Genomic DNA, 21,685 nt, shown 5'->3' on the forward strand with positions numbered 1-21,685 from the left:
ACGGATGCATTTTTCAAATGCACCCGTGAATTTTCACCCATTACCTTTGCTCACATACTGTTCTCCTTGCCAGCAGTGGTTGCCTAGGAATCTATGTATGTCCAACTACATATGATGTGTGCTTTAAGATCTGATAAAAGTCCCACTGCCTTCTTATCAAAACTCTTTAAATTTCTCAGCTCACAGAGATTTCTCCCTCCTCTCAATTTCTGAGGCAATTTTTGTTCGCAGTATATAATTTATTGCTGCCTATATACATTAACTGGGGTCCCCTGGGGGCACAGCAGTAAAGAATCTGCCTGCAATGCATGAGACATGGGTTCAAGATGCTGATCCAACCCCTAGGTCAGGAAGATTCCCTGGAGAAGGAAGCAGCAACCCACTCCAGTATTCTTGCCTGGGAAATCCCATGGACAGAGGAGCCTGGCAGGTTACAGTACATGGGGTCATGACTTAGCAACTAAACCACCACCACCACCATATACGTTAATTGCTCTCTTGGGTATATGTTCTCATTCCTCATTTAAGTTCTAAACTGTTCAAAGGCAGACACCTTGATGTCCAAGGTGGATTAAAGTGACCCAGCTATAGTCATTTTTCCATAATTGTTTGCTCATTGTAATATTAAAGATATGTCTGATCTCAAGTTTAAAGAAGTGGGAGATTTTCCCCTAATCTTGGGAGCTTTATTTTATAAGCAGTAAATGAGATAATACATTTACACCACGGTTTGTTAGTACTGTTATTTTATGATCTCCCCAAACATCGTCTTTTATGATATGAGAAACACCTTTTTGATTTAGTTTCAACTCAATTTCTTTTCTAATTAGTAATTCAGTTATATAATAATAAATAACTGATAGTATTTCACTTCTATCACCCACTTCATACTTTGCCAAGTGTTTTTACAGACCTTGTTTAATCTTCATAACAACCCTGAAATAGGCAGGGTTAATATTGTTCACCCCACTTTTTTACTAGGTGACAAATTCAGCCTGACAGAGTTCACATGGCCTCCTCAAGGTCACTTCAGCACTGCCCAAGCATCTCAGCTCCTTGTTCTAATGCACTGGCCCCATTATAAAGATTCATGTTTATGATTATTCTCCAGCTGTGGTGGGAAAGGATACGTGACTTCCATTTGGTCTGTCAGCTCGGCAGAAGTGAACCTTGAAAGTTTATTTTGTGTATATGTACCATAACTTCTTTATCCATTCATCTGTCAATAGACATCTAGGTTGCTTCCATGTTTTAGTTATGGGAATTTGCTGTATGTTTCAGGGAACTCAAACAGGGGCTCTGTATCAACCTAGAGAGCTGGGATGGGGAGGGAGATGGGAGGGAGGTTCAAGATGGAGGGACATATGTACATGTATGGCTGATTCATGTTGAGGTTTGATAGAAAACAACAAAATTCTGTAAATCAATTATTCTTCAATTAAAAAATAAATAATTTTTTTTAAAGTTTCTTTTGTGGCTGAGTTAACCTGAGTTAACTCCTGCTGAGTATTCCCAGCAGGAATACACTGGGAAATGCAGCAATGCTGTCCAATCCCACAGGAGTTCAAGTTAGAGGCGAAAGTCAACTCAGTCATTTTTAATGAGGAAGATGACTGCCAGGATCATGTTGACAGGAAATATCAACACATTTTCCCTCCTAGTAGTGAAACCTGCTTTGGAAACCAAATACCAATTCATTGCATCTCAACAGAGGTTTTTAGAGGTAACAAATCACTTTTAAATTCCTGTTCTCAGCTGATCCACCAGCGTCAACAGAACAAGTATGACCACCCCCCTCCTCATTCCTTAGCAGGAAAAGGGGTTGTTGGCAGGCTCCCTGAAGGGAGTGGTCCTGCAGATCTTCCTTAAGACCACCCACTGGTAGTGCTCTGGGGGAGGGGCACACAAGGGCAAGGAACCTTAAGCGTATTGTGGAATTCCTTGTAATTTATTATAGCTGTTCCTCCAATGTCGCCTTCCCTTGTGATGAGCTGTAAAATAATTTGTGAAACAAAAAGGAAAGAGAGTGAATGGGTAAGGCAGGCACTGTTGACATTGACAGCAGGACAAACATTTTGCGAAATAATAGGAAATAAATATCCATTGGCTTCTGCTCCTAATTCCTGACACAGAGCTCCTAAATTGCTTGTAAGTTCCTTGTGATAAGAGTGCCTTTTGTCCTAATGAGGTGACATTGGATAGATTCCTGAATTGGGGCTGGTCACCAGAAAGACCAAGCCATCATCAGAAACTTGGGACTTTCAGGTTCAATTCCCACTTTGGGGAGAGGGGCTGGCAATTGAGTTAATAAATAATCAAACCCTCATTTAAAAAAAAATCCCTAAAAGCGTGGGGTTCAGAGAAATTTCCAGGTTGGTGAACAGGTCTACAGGCTGGGAGGTTGATGCTCTCCAACTCTATAGGACAGAAGCTCCTTTGCTCGGGACTCTACCAGATCTCACCCTCTGTGTCTCTTCTCTCCTTTGTATCCGTTAAAATATCCTCTGTAATAAATCAGCAATAGTAAGTCAACTGTTTTCCTGAGTTCCATGAGCTGCTTTAGCAAATTACTTAACCAGTGGAGAAGGTGGCGGGAACCTCTAATTTTAGCCAAGAAGGACATAAGTGGTACCAACCTGGGGACTCACTGCTTGTGACCAGCATCTGATCTGGAGTAGGGGGCAATCTGGTGGGGTCTGTGATAAATCTGTTTAGTGTCAGAAGTGATTTGAATTATAAACCATCCAGCTGGTGTGGGAGAATTGGTGGGTGTGGGAACAAATCCACTCATCTGGCATCAGGAGTATTATAAGAGTGTGAATCAAGGAAAACTGTGTGTTTTTCAGAGACGCCTTTGTGCACTTTTTGCACAAATCAAAGAGTTCATTCAGAAGCAAGATCCCAAACTTCATTTCAGGTTTTAAAATTGGCTAACTTTTATAAACCACCTGGGGGTAAGAGTGGGGTAGGTGCCTGCATAAGTGCTCAGACGTGTCTGACTCTTTGTGGCCCTTTGGAATATTGCCCACCAGGCTCCTTTGGTCCATAGGGTTTTTTCAGGCAAGAATACTGGGCCGGGTTTCCATTTCCTCCTGGGGGATCTTCCTGACCCAACGTTCGAAACTGCGTCTCCTGCATTGCAGGTGGATTCTTTACTACTGAGCCATCAGGGAAGCCCATTGGTAGGTGAGGACCCAGGAAACATGCCAAGTGTCAAGCTCAGAGAAAATTTTGCTAAATGAAGGATATATTTGATCCTAGTTTATTTTTAATATTGATCTGTATAAATATTATAGGACTTCCCAGGTGGTTCTAGTGGTAAAGAACTTACCTGCCAATGCAGGAGACATAAGAGACACAGGTTCACTCAATCCCTGGGTAAACAAATATTCTCATAAGTAGTTGGTCTCCATTAAGAGTATCTTTCTTTTTCATATATATTTTTTAAATCAAGGTATAATTGATGCACAACATATTAGTTTCAGGTGTACAATATAATGATTTGATATTTGTATATATTGTGAAATTATCACCACACTAAGTCTAGTTATACGTCACCATGCACAGTTACAAACTTTATTTTCTTATGATAAAAACTTTTAAGATTTATTCTCCCAGCAACTTTTAAATACACAACACAGAATGTGGTGTCCATCTCCATGACTTATTTTTTTTTATAACTAGAAATTTGTACCTTTTGACATCTTTACTCATTTCAGCCCTTACTCCCTTCCTGCCTCTGGCAACTACCGATTTGTTTCCTGTATCTATGAGCTTGGTTTCTTTGTTTTTGTATTTCACATATGAGTGAGATTATATGGTATTTGTCTGTCTCTATCTGACTTATTTCACTGTGAAAGTCCATCCATGTTGTGAAATAATGGCAATATTTCAATCTTTTTTATGGCTGAATATATTCCATTGTGTGTGTATATGTATCATATTTCCTGTATGCATTCATCCCAAGGTGGTCACATAAGGTCTCTACATGTCTTGGTTATTGTAAGTAAAACTGCAATAAATGTGCAGTTACCTAGATATTTTTAAATTAGTTTTTTTGTTTTCTTTGAATAAATGCCCAGATATGAATCACTGGCTTATATGGTAGTTCTATTTTTAATTTTTTGAGGAAACTCCATGCTGTTTTCCCTGATGGTTGCACCAATTTATAACAGTGTATGAGAGTTCCTTTCTCATCACTTTCTGCTAACACTTGCTATTTCTTTTTTTGTGTGTGATAGTCATTTTAACAGGTGTGAGGTGATATTTCACAGTGGTTATTGACTTGCATTTCCTTGATGATTAGTGATGCTGAGAATCTTTTCATGTACATGTTGGCCATTTGGATGTTCCCTTTAAAAAAAATGTCTATTCAGATTTTCTGCCCATTTTTCAATTAAATTTTTTTCAAAATGAGTTGTAGGAGTTCATTAGATCTTTAAGATATTAGCCCTTTATTAGATATAGGATTTGTAAATATTTTCCCATCCACTCCCCCCAATTTTCATTTTGTTGATGGTTTTAAATCACATTTTAAAAAATAAAATTCATTACATAAGTTGCCTTTATAATTATTAATGTTTTGCCAAATTTAGAGGCTAAAAATTTCAGGCCTCCTCTATTCTATTTACTCCTGATAGTACATAAATGTATCCAGTTAAGTACAAAGGAGCTTCATCAAAGGCTCTTCCTACAAGTCAAGATGTTTCAAAACTCATAAATTTTCAAAATTAGATGCAGGGCATAACTGGATTTAATTTTAATCTGTTCAACTCCTCCTCAGCTTTAATAGAGGAAAAGCCAGAAAATGTGTTGTTTTCAACAAATGCAATTCACCAATATCTTCAAAAGTTGACATTTTTGGCACTCCATTTGTTTTACCCCTCTGATTAAAGATTTTTCAACTGATCTTGGAAAATAAGTACAGCTGAGACTTATTGGACTGATTTACCAATAAAGTTCCAGAACATTGTAGGATACTAAGATTGATTTACAAAGGTAGTTCTTCAATGTTTTAAGTCATTTCCCAAGTCTAAACATTAATGGGCAACTGTAGTATTTTTGCTAGGGCTGCCCTAGGAAAATACCTCAGACCGGGCAGTTTAAAAAACGGAAATTTATTTTCTTGCAATTCTGGAGGGTAGAAATTCAAGATCAAGGTGGGTTGATTTCTTCTCAGTCTCCTTTCCTTGACTTATAGACGGCCATCTTCTTCTGTGTCATATGGTCTTCTCTCTGTACATATCTATGACCAAATCTCCTCTTTTTATGTGATATTCAATCAGGGCTCACCTCAAGACCTCATTTATCCTTAATTGCCTCTTTAAAGGCCCTGTCTCCAAATAGTCACGTTCTGAGGTGCTGGGGGTTAAAGCCTCAACATATGAATGGGGGTGGGGTGGGACAGACAGTTCAGCCCATAAGAGCAGCAGAGAGAGGAAGCACGCACTGCCAGGTCATGCTTTGTAGGACATCACCCACCAACTTCTTCTCTATTTCATTGTCTAGAATGTATTCTTGTACCTCTACATACCTGGTATGGCCTCTGACCCCTCCAAGGTATAAGTGGAAGCCACAGAAAAACAGGAGAAGCAGGAAAGGACTTGCTTGTTATTGTTTAGTCACTAAGTCCTGTCTGACTTTATGGTACCCCCATGAACTGCAGCCCACCAGGTTCCTCTGTCCATGAGATTTCTCAAGCAAGAATAGTGGAGTGGATTGCCATTTCCTTCTCGAGGAACCCAATCCAGGGATCAAACCTGCCTCTCTTGCATTGGCAGGTGGGTTCTCTACCACTGAGCCACCTGGGAAGTCCCTAAGGACTTGCTTGCTTTGTACCAGTTAAACCAGGCTTTGACTCTTCTTTGGCAGATATTTAAAGCCAGTTACCTGGGCTCCATGGTGAATGAGCAAAGCTGATTCTTTTTCTTGGTGCACATCTCTCTGGCTGTTTCCCTTCACAGAATGCTCTTTCCCTGGATCTTGGTGGAGTTAAAGCTCCCTTCACTGAGGTCCATACTCAGAGAGGCCCCGCTGACTGGGTTACCCAAAATATCCAGGTCCACCTGCCATCTCCCCTCTCTCTGCTTTCTTTTCCCAGCCCTCTCTCCACCCACAATCCTTTCACATGTCTGCCTCTTTGTTGCCAGTCTTGTCTCTTTAGAATGGAAGTTCCTCAAGGCCAAGGTTTGTGACCATTTTCTTCATTATCTATCCTCAATACCTACTGCTACATGCTTGGCTACAGTAGACGTTCAAGAAATGTTGGAGGGGCTGAGTGAATGAATTCATGAGCAAATGAAGACCTCTTTATATTATTGAGCGCAGAAGGCAATGGAACCCCTTTCCAGTATTCTTGCCTGGAAAATCCCATGGATGGAGGAGCCTGGTAGGCTGCAGTCCATGGGATCGCTAAGAGTCAGACACGACTGAGCGACTTCACTTTCACTTTTCACTTTCATGCATTGGAGAAGGAAATGGCAACCCACTCCAGTGTTCTTGCCTGGAGAATCCCAGGGATGGGGGAGCCTGGTGGGCTGCTGTCTATGGGGTCGCATAGAGTCAGACACGACTGAAGCGACTTAGCAGCATATATTATTGAGAGGAGAGTTGGCATGTTGATATTGGGGAGCAATTTCTCTGACTCAACAGCTTTGGCATTGCCTGTGGCTTTGGCACACAGAGCGGCCAGCAGCTTGAGTGATGACAGTGGGGAACATGTGCTCTCAATAAACCACATGGCTCCTCTGTGTTGAGGACATATTATCTGGAGGAACCATCAGGGTGTGCTGAGGTCATCACAGGCCACCTTATCTAAAGAAAATATCTGAAGGAAGGATTCTGGAAAGTGGAAGGAAGTCCAAAAAACGGAGCCAAGACTTGGATGCTCCAAAGGGCTTTCATGACCTTAATGTATTTCCTTTCTGGGTAAGATATTCTCCAACCACCTTGCAGAGGCTGGTCCATAATTTCTGCTTGAAACGGAATCCATTATGAATATGTATGTAGAAAACATTACAACTTTTAAACTGAAATAGGAAAAAAACATCTGGATTACTTGGCAATATATATAGAAGTCTGGCCTGATGATGAACCCCAGGCACTGTAATTTGGACTGTGTTAGGGGTGCGATTCGTCACAGTATCAATCCTCAGGGACAGAGTCAAAATCTGTATGAACGAGGAAGTCTAAAATCAGATAAGCAGCTGTAGATTTTCCTGGATTAGACCAGTCATCATCTCAGGTCTAAGGTAAACTTGAGCACTTTCCTCCCCATGCTAATATATTGATTAAGTAGATGTCAGAGCAATCATTTGGACCCCTGAGTGGTTGGGGTCTTTGACTGACTACAAAGGGAGCTAGGAAGGCAGAAGACTCCTCCAGACCTTGACAGTCAGAAAGCAAGGGCTTCCAACTACATATGCTGCAGCGGAGAAGCAGGAAAGGAAAGTTATTCCAGAGTTGATTTTATTTTACTGTATTTTATTTTTGTAAATACTGTGGAAATGTGACATGCAGAAAAGTATGCAAATCTTAATTGTACGGCTGAATATATTTTCACATAGTGGATGCAAACACAGATCATATTGTGATCTGCAAACACAGCTTATGAAACTGCACACTGCACCAGAGACAGCCCCTCTTAGTGTCTCCCTCCTAGCACTGCCCCCTGCCACAAGGGCAATCACCATGGTGACTTCCAAGAGCATACATGTCTTTGACCTGTTCTTTTTCTCTGCACACAGAATTCCGTGGAATCGCACACGTATTCCCCTATGTGAGTAGCCTCCCTCACTCAACACCAAAACTGCACAGTTCAATTACATTTTGCAACTAAACCTCATCCAGTCTCGCTGTTTTCCACTACTGAAGACTACATTAAGATTCATCCATCATCCCTCACATGTGACTGGCTGGACCGTTTCAGTTTGTGACCACTGCAAACAGGCGCTCCATGGACATCCACAGTTGTGTCTTTTGGTGAGCGTATGTGTGCAACTTAGCTGGGTATGTACATAGGAGCAGAACTCCTCAGGCTTGTCTCGAACAGCAGGCTTAAGTCCAAACTCCACAGCACAGACCCCAGTGCCCTATATTCCATGAACCTGTTGTCAATACCAGACCCATCTCTCATACCCCACTCTGCAATACCTAAAGACTGATCTCAAAAGATATCCCATCTCCTGTGCCAAGGCCATTCATTCCCTTGCCTGGAATGCCTTTTTACCTTCTCGCCTAACAAACTCCTTCTGATTCTTCAAAGTTCAGCTTAAATGTTAGTGAGCCCTTCCCTGAGGGGTGCTCTTAAAGGGGAGATGGCTAGAGGATCCATTTATGGAAGAAATGACTTAAGGCCATGATTGCAGCTCTCTGATAAGCTCAGTTTTTTTTTTTAATTTTAAACTAATGCTTTAATTTTTAAACAAAATATTTGCTCATTAAAGAAAACTGAAACTAGACAGGAAAAATGTAGTACAGAAAAAAATAAAAGATAGCAAACAGAAGTGCTGTTGCCATTACAGACTGCTTATGCGCCATCATCCTCGTGCTAAAGTTCATGATGCCCTAGTAATCCTCAACATTTCTCAACAGTATTACTGACTCTAGATAGTCATAATTTTCAGTAGCTACATAACATTTCTTGCATGGACATATTATAACTTGCTTAACTCTTTCCAGTTGGATTGTTTCCAAATTTTGTTATTATATGCAGAGTACCTACAGGCACAGTATTTTGTCATGACTTCTATTTATTTCCCTGTGAGAGATTCTTAGAAGTTGCCTATGCAGAACAGATAAGATTTGTAAGACTCTTTATGCATATTATCAGATTGCTTTACAGAAATGTTAGAACAGTATTCCCACCTGCAATGTATAAGAGTTTGCTTCACAGCACCTTAGCCAGAATTATATATCTTTAATTTTTTTTCAGTTATTCTATTGGATTTTCTTTTTGTATCTTGTTGTTATACTTTAACTTCTTTGTTAGTTCAGTTGAACCTTTTCCTTCATATGTTTACTGGCTTTTTGTGTCTCTTCCTCTATGAGCTAAGTTAGAATCAACCTGCCTCAAGGTACAGAACTGAACATCAGCGAAGATGTTCAATAGTAAGAAGGTTCATTCACTTCATTCATTGATCAAACTGAGCTACTATATAAACTCTTACATAAGACTATTTGTCACATTGTTTAACTTTTAAGAAAACATGTTAAAAAATACACATGGAAGAACTTAATTCACTCAACACTAAATAATAGCCCATTATGTACCATTACAGTGCCAGAGATGGTAGACAAGATAAATTAAACATATTTTGCTCTCAAGATGCTTACAAGTTAAAGCAAAAAGAGCGTAAAACAGATGTTTGGTAGAGAGCAGGAAACTCAGAGTTCACTGTGCACTCAGAGGAGTGGATCCATCTCATTCCCATGAAGCAGAGACATCAGAAATGTGAAGAGATTTTGAGAGAAATTTAAGAGTGAAGGGGTTGCAAAGAGTCAGCCATGACTTAGCAACTGAACAACAACAGTAAGAGTGAGAAGGAGTTTATAAGGCAGAAAGATAAAGAGCAACCTTGTCTAACAGGCACGTTATTAAGGGGTCCTCCTCTACCCTATGGTCCTACAGGAACAGGTTATATGCTAGGAGAAGAAGGTGCATTAGGAGGTTTTAAGAGCCAGCGGTGGTTAGTCTGAGGCCAAAATATGAAGTTTATATGTACTTATAAGGAATTTGGACTTATTCTATTTTTTGGCATGGAGGCAACATTTCAAAACAAGAGACTATTATGAGCATTCTTATTTTGCAGCTGAAGAACTAGAGGTACAGAAAGGTTAAGTGATTGTTGTTAAGTTGTAATGTTAGGAAGTGAAGGAATTTGAAACCATCTCATCTGGCCCCTGAAATAGGGTTTTATTTTCCACAATGTTATATAATTCTTCCGATTATTCCACTCATCCTCACCGTATCCATAGAAAGTAGATCCTGGAACTGTACTAGGTGCTAAAGACAGCAGGAGACAAACCTGTTCTGGTTTCTGTGTGCCTCCCACACCTGACATTCCCCCCCAACCACAACATTATATACTCAGCAAGAGAGGAAAAGCCACCCATTGACCTGGCAAAGACCAAGATGTGGGAGATGATACAGTGGGTGCTGGGATCTCAACATCCTTTGTTGCAGGCTCAGAAACAAAGAATATATTCACCAACAATAAGAATACTAATTACACTTCTATTTATCTTCTCACAAGTTAGTATGGCTCCAAATACCAAAGGTTACAAAAATAATTTATCCAAATTGATTCACGAGCATTCCTAATCACATAATTAGCCTTTGTATATTTGGATGAAAGCGGGGAAAAATGCTTTTTTCCCTGGTCTTCAGGATAATCATTCTGTCCTTTATTAAGACCCATTGTTTGGAAAGTTTGAGCTGTAATCTAGAAAAGCAAACTCGTACACAGTTCAGTGTAGTGTGTGGTGGTGGAGCGCATGTTTAGCAAATCCCTTTCCCTGACAGCAGCCATAAAAACAAGTTTTCACTTCTATCTTATCGCTCTTCTGTTCACTTTGAATGAAAGTTAAAGAAAACATGAACATACTACCTATATTTTTAAGATCTATCGTTTCCTTCCAAGCACGTCAAAGTTCTTGCAGATATTCGGCAGGTCTGTTCAGTTTATATGAATTACTCCTGTACATACGGGCAGAAGCAAGGAGCTGAAAGGTTTGACAGGTAAGAGGTTTGCTGTATTTTGGCAGGCTGTCTGCTGGATAGAGTCACATAAAGAACAGTCAGTTGGTGAATCTTCCGCCTAGGATGGTGGGAGGGACCTCTCCAGAAAAGGCTGGAATTCATTAACCCCCATTCGGAGATGGCATGTGAAGCCTCCTTATTCTTCTGCAGCCTGCTAATAGTCACAGAGATCTGGTGGCAGAGAATTACTTCCACCTTCAAGTTCTTGCTATGACAACCCCTTTATTTTGATTTGATTTTTTATTTGTAAAATATATTTAAATATTTATATTTATGGCACTTATCTACTATTTATTTTAATTCCCCATTGATTCTTTATAGTCTGCCTTTGTGTATCATTCTTAAATTTTTTTTTCTTAATTTTTTTTTGCTTTCTTCAAAGGGTCACTGTATGTATATTTGAGAAATGCTGGCAAAGGGTATGAGCATTTATTATTAATTTGCACTGGCTATGAAAAGTGGAAACAGTGACATATTTTCTTCTCTTGGGCTCCAAAATCACTGTGGACAGTATGACTGCAGTCATGAAATTATAAAATGTTTCCTCCTTGGAAGAAAAGTTATGACAAACCTAGACAGCGTAAAAAGCAGAGAAACCACTCTGCCAACAAAGGTCTGTCTAAGTCAAAGCTATGGCTTTTCCAATAGTCAAGTACGGATGTGAGAGTTGAACCATAAAGAAGGCTGAGGGCCAAAGAATTGATGCTTTCGAACTATGGTGTTAGAGAAGACTCTCGAGAGTACCTTGGACAGCAAGGAGATCAAACCAGTCAATTCTAAAGGAAATCAGTCCTGAATATTCATTGGAAGGACTGATGGTGAAGCTGAAGCTCCAATACTTTGACCACCTGATGTGAAGAGCTGACTCAACTGCTAAAGAACCTGATGCTGGGAAAGATTGAGGGCAGGATGAGAAGGAGGTGACAGATGATGAGATGGCTGGATGGCATCCTCGACACAATGGACATGAATTTGAGCAAACTCCAGGAGATAGTGAAGGACAGGGAAGCCTGGCATGCTGTAGTCCATGGGTTGCAGAGTTGGACACGACTTAACGAATGAACTACAACAATAACAATGAACTGCATTTTCTAAAAATCTACCTCTTTTCATCTGAGATATAATAAACATCAAGATGAGGTAACTTCTGGAAAGATACAGCCAAAGATTTGAGTTTTACAGAGAAGTTTCTAAAATTAGATGATTTTCAAATTATTCAGAATAAGGTTCAAAATAAAATAACATACATCTAATAACCAAAACAAAGATGTTTGTTTTGCCTATTAAAGTTCAGATGTTGACTATTTATTGTACTTTTTATGGGTAACAATGTGGTATTGATTACCAAGATCAGCCAGAGATAAATAAACACAACTATGGAAAATTTATTCTGATATATATATATATATATATATATATATATATATATATATAAAAAATGAGATTTGAGTTTCTGTAGCTTGAAGCCATATATGTAATAATATTTTGAAAGACTTATTGATTCTTCTATGAAAAAGTAATTTTCTTTGGAAACTAAGAAATAGTACCTTCTGTTTATTGTGGAGAGAACATCTGTTAATTATAATATTTTTCTTAATTCAGGAATCTTTAAGTGAACAAAAAAAGGGTATTAAGCAATAAGAGAAACGTTAAGACATCAGTAGATAAACAAGTGAAGAGCCTGACCGGAAAACAGACAAAAGGAAATATGACTGGAGGAAAAGGGTGAAAAAAAAATAATGGTTAAAAGTGATTGGCATAGTTACTAGGGAGAGGAAATTGCATTTTGCTTAGGTAAGCACTAAATGGGTCATTCTAGCTTATTAAAATATAATAATATTTTATTATATTACAATGATAATCTATATGGCCAAGTAGAAGTGAGTAGAAGGGGACTCAATATTTTATTATATTACAATAATAATCTATACGGCCAAATAGAAGTGAGTAGTAGAAGGGGACTATAAGCCTCAGAGAAACACAAGGCAAGGAGCCCAGCCCAGACTGAGGGCTCTAGAAGGGGAAGTGGACGAGGTGTGGTCAGGAAGAGACAGGCCAGCCAGATGAAGGAAGCCAGCATCCAAGAATGCAAGGGACCAGAGACACGTTCCCAGGAGGAGGAGTGGCTGTGCCCCTTTATGATGGAGATGGTTTATATCGAATCTTTAGGTTGTTTGCCATGCTGAGATGTTTTGTTTCCTTGCAAACGTCCACCCCTCCTTTTGCTGCCCCTGGTATGAAGAGTGTGTTAGGGAAATGGAGAAAAGGAAACAGAGCGACAGCAGTCACATGAGGTAAGAAATGGGAGAAACACAGGTTTCCATTGACTTGAAAAATATGAATAAGAATCGACTGGAGGAAAAATATCAGATCTTCAGATCTGTCACAGTGGACACCAGGTTTCCATCACCCAAGAGAACTGAAGCTATTTAATAAAATGGAACAGGTGAAACCAGCAAGCAGGGGAGCTTGCTAGCATCCTTGCAGCTAATGTGAAGGTAACAGACTCTTCCTCAAAAGAATAAAAGAAGCACAAATTAAAATAAGCAGTGGGTACTATTTTAGCTACCAAATTAGGGAGGAAAAATGTTCACGATAAACTAGTCTTGACATTTCACATCTTCATCTGTCACTGAAGCCACTGGAAAAGGAACTGACCTTTTAGAAAAAGCAATTTAGCAATTACGTATTAAGAGACATAAATATGACAATATACATGGACCAGTAATTCCACTATGGGACTAGGGAGATTTTGCTCCAATTTTACTCCTATATTCACTAACATCGGTCAACAGTGGGCTCCTGCTGATCGTGGTCACACAGTATTAGCCACACAGGGAACAGCAGCCAAAAAAAAAAAAAATCATACACATACGAAGGTGATATCATTGCTATTTACACAAGTTAAACCTTAGAAACAATGAGATTGACAATTATTTGATTCACTGATTTGCCTTGTTTTTTCCCCAATCCCACTGAAAGTGGTAAAGAATTATTATTTTTTAAAGAGGAACTCCTCTATCAGCCCTGAAAAATTAGGGACGTCACTGTGAACAAGTGGAAAATACTTAGTCGTTTTTAGACTGTATAGCTGTAATGCAAGCAAACTGCCCCCACATCAACACAAGCAGTGGAGAGATCTCACCCAGGAAATGGGTACACAGGATACCCAAAGAGCCCTGGGAAATCTCAGACATCAGAAGAAAGAAGGCCGGCCATCAATCAGCACGTGGGGTGCAGAGGTGATACCCGCTTAAGAGGTGCTGATAGTGGGGCTGTGCTGACAGTGGTCAGGCTGCCCTAGCCACACCCTGGACAGCAGCAAAAGCCAACCATTGGAGCCCACGTCATTACCCTCCAGAGGGTGGCTGGGTCAAGTCAGACCTGTCCTCCTGGACTAAGAGCCTGCACACCAGACCAAGAGACTGCTCCATCCCCAAGCCATGCCGGGGCTCAGGCCTCACCATGTAGAACAACACTTCAGTCTCAAAAACAAAACAAAACCTCTTCAGATCCTGACGCTGAACAAACACACAACTTCTCCGTAAGTTGAATAAAGGAAAATCACTGGATAAATATACCATAGTCTGTCAAAGGGCGAATAACAATAATTTGTTAAAGGATAAGTGACAATAATAATATAAATATATTATATATAATAATAATGTGACAAAGTTAAAGGATAATTTTTCCAAATGCAGGGGACACCAGTTCTCTCCCTGGGTTGGGAAGATCCCTTGGAGAAGGAAATGGCAACCCACTCCAGAATTTTTGCCTGGGAAATCCCATGGACAGAAGAGTCTGGCGAGCTATAATCCATATGGTCACAAAGAGTTGGACATGACTGAGGGACTGAGCACATTCACACATGAGGATGGCAATCCTTTGGGGGTTGCTCCTCTGTTCTGGGTTGGGGCTGTGGAACCCTAGAAGGGGAGATAGTTTAGTGGGTAAGAACGAGTGGCTACTGTTTTAATATGACTTCTCACATATCTTCTGGTTTATCTTCGATGCATTCAGCCACATGGGTCAAAAGGGCAGCTGATACTGAGTTAGAAATTGATTCCAAGTGTTTCTGGACTTTCTTTCACCCTTGACTCCCTTCTGCTTGCACTTGCTTTTCTTTTCCAGCTATGGACTGCAATTCTAACTTTGACCCCTTTCCAACTCTTTGTTATATCTGCTGCCATTTTGGTTTTTTAAGCCTTCACTTGTATGTATACTATGTGTATGTGTTTGTAACAATATAGGCTTAAATTTTTGCCTGGTTACTTTCATACATGTTTTCCTTGTGTCTTATTTCATAATTTTTAAGAAAATTACCCTGAGCACTCTGTTCTATTCTACTGCTCCATCTGCCTGCTCTTCAATCAGCAGCATGTGGGTTCCATGTCGGTGAAGAGGAGTGAAGCGATAAGCCTAGGAATCAGGCAGACCCGGATTAGCTGTTTGATCTTGAACAAGTTATTGATCTTGAACAACCACTTTCATTCTGTCACTTCATCCGTAAAATATGGGTAATAACAGTGCCTATTTCACAGCACTACAGTTAGAACAGAAAAAAAATAATTTGCACAAAGTGGTTAGCATAATGCCCAGCACATCACAAGCTCTCAACAAATGATAGTTTGTCATCCTCATCATCACTAGCTTTCTCTAAAAGGGATTTTGAAACTCAGTAGTTCGTTTCATAATTCATCTTTTTCAAGCAATTTTTGCCTGTCTATTTTTTCAATAATTGGCAATCAAATCAATTTATAAAGTTCCAAAAATCTGTTGGAATTTTAAAATTGTAATTGTGTTAACCCTTTAAAATAATAGGGTCATTATCTTTAAACGATTCAGTATTCCCACCCGAGAACACAGCGAATCTCTCCATTTATCCAACTCTTGTATCTATCAGGAAGTCTTTGTCCATTTCCATATGTCAGAAGCTAGACACTATGCAGGAGGGACATTTGTCAAGGAGATGCCCACTGCCCATGTAAGGGGCAAGATTTAGCATCATGCCAGGGTCAGAGAAAAGATGTAACTACAAGGACCCATTTGGAGGGTCTGGAACATGCAGACACTGAGAAAAAGAGTCATAGCTACAGAATGAATGTTTGTGTGTCTCTGACAGCCGTCTGCAAACCAGGCAGTGGGCTCTAACCAGATACCCTGATCTAGGATTCCCAGACTCCAGAACTGTGAGAAATTTGAAGTCACTCAGTTTGTGGTGTTCTGTTATAACTGTCCAAACGGGCCAAGACATTCATCTTATTTCTACTTCAAATTCCACTTGCTGTTTTGCAAGTCTTCCATTAATTGCCATCAAGCATTAGTTGAGTCCTCAAGTGTGCCTAAGTCCACACTCTGGCAGAGCAACACAGCACAGCCTGGGGTGGCCTCTGGAGAGGGTGGGAATTACCTGGTGAAGGGAGAGGAGCAGGCCCTGGAGACAGGCCACTGATTGAGTGGACCCTCAGGATGGACTTCTGGAACCATGCAAACATAGATTCCTTTATCCTTTTACCCTGCCTCTCAGTCCTCAGTCCTTTTCAGACCTCACAAGACAGGAGTAGAGGCCTCAGGTAGGAAAGCTAGAGACTAGACCGGCATTTTGATTTAAAAGAAGCATTTCCCGCCGTGTTCTCTCCTGCCTGCTTCTCTCCCTGTGAAATGACCTGATGCATGCACCTTCTCCCACTGATTTCAATCTGGAGATTGGAGGGGTTGGGCAGGAAAGAAAAATTGAAAACTGATTGTTTGTTCTGAGCTTAAGGTAGGAGCAGGAGGAAGGCAAGAGACAATCTCCTGCTTCCATTCTACACTGGGTCGTTTATCTGGAGAGAAGAGTCAGGGCGTCTCTTGCAGGCACTCAGTTGACTTTTTAATAAACTAAGACATGGTTGTTTTGTCATGGTGCAGAAAAGGCTGAGGCCTCCTCTCAAGCCATGTCCACATGTTTATACTTGTAAAGTCTCTTCCCCTTCTATGCCTTCTATGCCTTCCTGCCTACATTTTTTGAGATCTGGAAGTCTCAGACTCTATTCAGTTATCAAAAAGCAACATATACCACACATTTTATATACAGTTGACCCTTGAACAACATAGATGTGAACTGCAAGGGCCCATATATACACTATTTCCCCTCCCCCCAATAAATATGTACTAGAGTACTACATGTACTGTACATGTAGTACTAGAGTACTACATACAGGGGCTGGGGGAATCCATGGATGCAGAACCATGGACATAGAGGACTGACTGTAAAGTTACACTTGAATGTTCCACTGACCAGAGGGTTGGTGCCTGTAACCCCTAGTTAGGGGGGTCAGCTGTACTCACTGCTTTCACTTTCCTGTCCTCACAGAGGGAACGGCAGCCTTGGGAAGGAGAATTTCCAGCCCTGCTCCAGCCAGTTCCCTTTCTAAGCCCTGCTGCTCACCCTTTCCCACCACTGCACCTCTTCACAGGCAAGCAGATGAGCTTCTTCAGTGGTTGCACATAAGGTCGGTGACAGGTGGTTAAGTAGGAAAAAAGAGATTCTGGGGGAAAAGATGAAGAGGCCAACTAGGAAGGAGAGAGTTTGTCCAGAAAATAAGAAAGGGTGCCAAGAGTCCTGGAGCCTTAATTCCATCAAACACAGCAGAGAATTCCAGCGAAGCAAGCACAGACCCCAAAGGGCACTGGTCACATTGGTAGAGCAGTTTCAGTGGCGTGGTGGGGAGAGGGCCACATTCCAGGGGATAAGAAAAGACCAGGTAACAAAACAACAGCAACTCATGGGACCACTCTGTTTCCTTTGGCTTATTTGATACTTTCAAAAGCACATCAGGAGGACTCCCCTGGTGGTCCAGTGGCTAAGACAGTGTGCTTGAAACATATGGGGGCCCAAGTTCTATCACTGGCCAGGGAACTAAATCCCACATGTGGAAATGGCACAACTTGAAAAAAAAATCCCACCTGCCATATCTATGACCAGGCACAGCCAAATAAATAAATATTTAAATATTAAAAAAAAAAGCATTTTAGGTAACTCATGAACCCAGTAGTCCACTTCACAATTCATCTTTTTCAAGCATGAAACACAGTGATAAATGTATATCACCATCCACCTGAAAAACACTACACAGTCCATGCTACTGCATCTACTGCACCGTGAGGACCAAAGCAGGCTGACTTCTCTCTGGAGAAGCTTGATTCTGAAGGACAGAATGGTGTGAGTGATGTGGGCCGGAGGCGGAAGAAGGCAGGAAAGGCACTTTTGAAACAGACAGTGGGAAGCTGAAGACACAAGGGAGAGTGGAAAGGTGCCCAGAAGCCCTTCAGAGGAGGCAGTGAAAGGAGCCTGGGAACCTTGAGTGCTGTAGTTCATGGGGTCGCAAAAAGTCAGACACAACGTACTGGCTGAACAACAACAACAAAATAAAGTTTAACCATTTTTTCCTTTTCCGTTATGCTGAGCCTAGTTTCACTGCCTCACAGGGTGCCGCGAGTAGAGGTCTCACGCCCAGGCCCTTCTGACCTGCGTTCCTGGTGCCAAACAGCTGCACGGCGGCCTCAGCTTCGGGCTCCTGTACAGACACTGCGCACTTAACTCCATCCAAGATGGCGGAGGCGGCGCTGCGCCGCCTCCTGACAGGAGCTTGAGCGGTACAGCTGCGCCTGCGCGCCTCTGCAAAACTACCCCGCCCCTGCGGGCGGTAGAGGTCGCCATCAACTAAGCAACTGCCAGTGGCGGGTGGCGAGAACACCTTCTCTGGAGCGGAAGCTCGAGCGTCTTCACTCTTTGATCTGAGGAGAACGCTTTCCTTGCCTTTGGAACCGAACTTAGTCTCATTCCATTGGTGAGAGCAGGCACAGGGCAGAAGGCCCCTGGTTGTGGCCCAGCTCCAGAGGGTTGATGACAGAAGCTCCGTATTTGTTGCACTGGTAAGTTACTGAGGCGTGTCCTGCAGCGGTCATACGGAAAGCTCTTGGCTCGGCCGGGGCTCAAGTCAAAGGGCCACTTTGAGTTTCTCCCCCAGATGTCACATTCTGTCCCCAAGCTCACAATGCAGTCCCTGTCGTGCGGCAGGTAAGGACACCCCACCCTCATAAAGACAAAACCATGTCCTCCAGATGGAAGCAGAAGTTTCCAGAAGAGGCCCTGGGGGACAGAAACCAAGCAGTGCCTGACGATGTCCCCCACGCCCCATGTGTTTGTCACCGCTTCGTGGTTCTGGGTACTGTACACCTGATGCTTTCAGATGCTTCTCTCCCTCTGCTCTCTGGCTCAGCAACACACTGTTCTTTTCAACTTTTCCCCCTAACTAGGATCAGATCTTCTGCATTAGAGAAAAAGAATAAGGCCTTCCCCCGCAGTCCTGTGGTTAGGGCTTCTTCTTCCAATGCAGGGGGTTCAATCCCTGGTCAGGGAACCAAGATCCCCCCGTGCGTAGTGGCCAAAAAATCAGAGCATAAACAACAGAAGCAGTATTTTAACAAATTCAATAAAGACATACAAAAGAAAAACCGACAACAACAAAACCCTCCCAAATTAACTGATAAAATAGAGCAATATTTTCTGAACATAAAAAGTAACTGAACTTTGAAAGCACCAACTTTGAACTCTATTGTTCTACCAGTTCTGCCAGCTCTTCCCTTGCCCAAGAACAAATGTTTATTTAACATTTATTACTAGGAATGGGCCAGGGCTTCCCAGGTGGTGCTAGTGGTAAAGAACCTGCCTGCCAGGGCAGGAGACATAAAGAGATGCAGGTTCCATTCCTGGGTGTGAAAGATTCTCTGAAGGAGGGCATGGAAACCCACTCCAGTATTCTTACCTGGAGAATTCTATGGACACAGGAGCCTGGTGGGCTATGGTCCTTGGGGTCGCTGAGAGTCAGACACAACTGAAGCAACTTAGCATGCTCACAGGAATGGGCAAATTGCTTTAAATGGATTATCTCATTTGGTTTTCATACATTTTAGTGAGGCAGTTGTTAATAAGATTATCTTGTAATTTTTATTTTTTTGGTAAATGAAGTTAACTGAGGTTTGGAGATGAGAGGAACTCACTAAAGTTTAAAAGGTGCATCACTGACGAAGCTTCGATATGAGCTTGCTTATGAAGGACTTCAGACTCCCCTATGCCAGACAGCATTGGATTTGCCCTTCAGTCAGTACAGGATCCACCCATATAGCTCTCAGAGAGGTGTTTCATGAAGTTCTCCATGGGCTTCTCTGATGGCTCAGTTGGTAAAGAATCTCCCTGCAATGCAGGAGACCCCAGTTCAATTCCTGGGTCAGGAAGATCCGGTGGAGAAGGGATAGGCCACCCACTCCAGTACTCTTGGTCTTCCCTTGTGGCTCAGCTGGTGAAGAATCTGCCTGCAATGTGAGAGACCTGGGTTCGATCCCTAGGTTGGGACAATCCCCTGGGGAAAGGAAAGGCTACCCACCCCAATATTCTGGCCTAGAGAAGCCCATGGACTGTATAGTCTGATTGAGTGACTTGAGCCAGCGTGAGGAACTCCGCCCATGACAAAGGTCATGAGGAAGGAGGCTCGGCATACGAAAAGGCGGGATCGAGCCTCAGGAGTCCCCCTGGAAATTCTCGAGCATCTACCCCCAAAACCAGAGTCTGCCTACTTTCTGCTTTGTGCTCTCACCTACACCTCTGACTTTATGGGGGGCTGTCCCCCACTACCTTTCTCTGAAAAAAGAGTTAACTTACAGCTCCAGTTAATAATTCCTGGGTGTGACAGTGTTTCAACCTACAAACTCCTTTGGAAGTCCTCTAGCCTGCCTGAATAGGATTTTCCGGCCACATGTGATTGCACAGAGCCTCCCATCTGTGAGAGACATGAGATGTTCTAAACTGTCTAAATACAGATTCCTTTGAGCAGTTAAAAGATTGATTAGAAATTGTATTGGTGAAGGGTTTTTCACTTTTTGGGCCAATGTTTGCTGCTAAGTTTCCATATCCCTTACCTGCTGTGTCCCTGGCAGTGTATTGATTAGTATAATTGGTGTAAGTAGTAGCTTTAATGTTTGTAACCTTGGACCCTTGAGTTCATTCTTTTTCTTGTTATAGCCCACCACACCTTTGCCCTATAGGAATGCAACTTTATCTAATGCTTTTAGAGGGTGGCGCCTGACTAATCACCTTTAGAGAAAAATAAGTTTTCTGAAGAAAGGGTCTTAAAATGTTAACAGGCCTCCAGGCCAGAAGATGATGCAAATCACCTGAACTTTTGCATATGATAAGTTTGCAGGAAGAAAGCCTGGCTTACTGCATGACTCTACCCCTTCCCCCATTATCCTCTATGCATAATTTAAGGTATAAAAACTACATTGGAAAATAAAGTGCGGGCCTCGTTCACCGAAACTTGGTCTCCCCATGTTGTTCTTTCTCTCACCTTCTGGCTGAATTATTCAGCCTCTTTTCTCCACTGAATTTCCTCACTGAGCTATCCTTATTTCATCCTCTTTTCTCCACTGAATTTCCTCACTGATCAGATCAGATCAGATCAGTCGCTCAGTCGTGTCCGACTCTTTGTAACCCCATGAATCGCAGCACGCCAGGCCTTCCGGTCCATCACCAACTCCCAGAGTTCACTCAGACTCACATCCATCGAGTCAGTGATGCTATCCAGCCATCTCATCCTCTGTCGTCCCCTTCTCCTCCTGCCCCCAATCCCTCCCAGCATCAGAGTCTTTTCCAATGAATCAACTCTTTGCATGAGGTGGCCAAAGTACTGGAGTTTCAGCTTTAGCATCATTCCTTCCAAAGAAATCCCAGGGCTGATCTCCTTCAGAATGGACTGGTTGAATCTCCTTGCAGTCCAAGGGACTCAAAAGAGTCTTCTCCAGCACCACAGTTCAAAAGCATCAATTCTTCGGCACTCAGCTTTCTTCACAGTCCAACTCTCACACCCATACATGACCACTGGAAAA

At 41.9% G+C, this 21,685-nt stretch overlaps 1 protein-coding gene across 1 annotated transcript in view; it reads right to left on the reverse strand.

Annotated features, from left to right (window-relative positions):
* RXFP2 (relaxin family peptide receptor 2) overlaps positions 1-18,426 on the reverse strand; it is a gene marked incomplete at its 5' end in the record, with an annotated part of 95,401 nt that extends 76,975 nt beyond the window's left edge. Inside the window, one exon of the mRNA XM_061434421.1 lies at positions 18,270-18,426. Coding sequence (XP_061290405.1) covers positions 18,270-18,426 — 157 coding nt within the window. The remainder of the gene's footprint in view (positions 1-18,269) is intronic.
* Positions 18,427-21,685: the final 3,259 nt, after the last annotated feature.

Source organism: Bos javanicus, chromosome 12 (assembly GCF_032452875.1).
Source record: "Bos javanicus breed banteng chromosome 12, ARS-OSU_banteng_1.0, whole genome shotgun sequence".
Taxonomy (NCBI): Eukaryota; Metazoa; Chordata; class Mammalia; order Artiodactyla; family Bovidae; genus Bos; species Bos javanicus.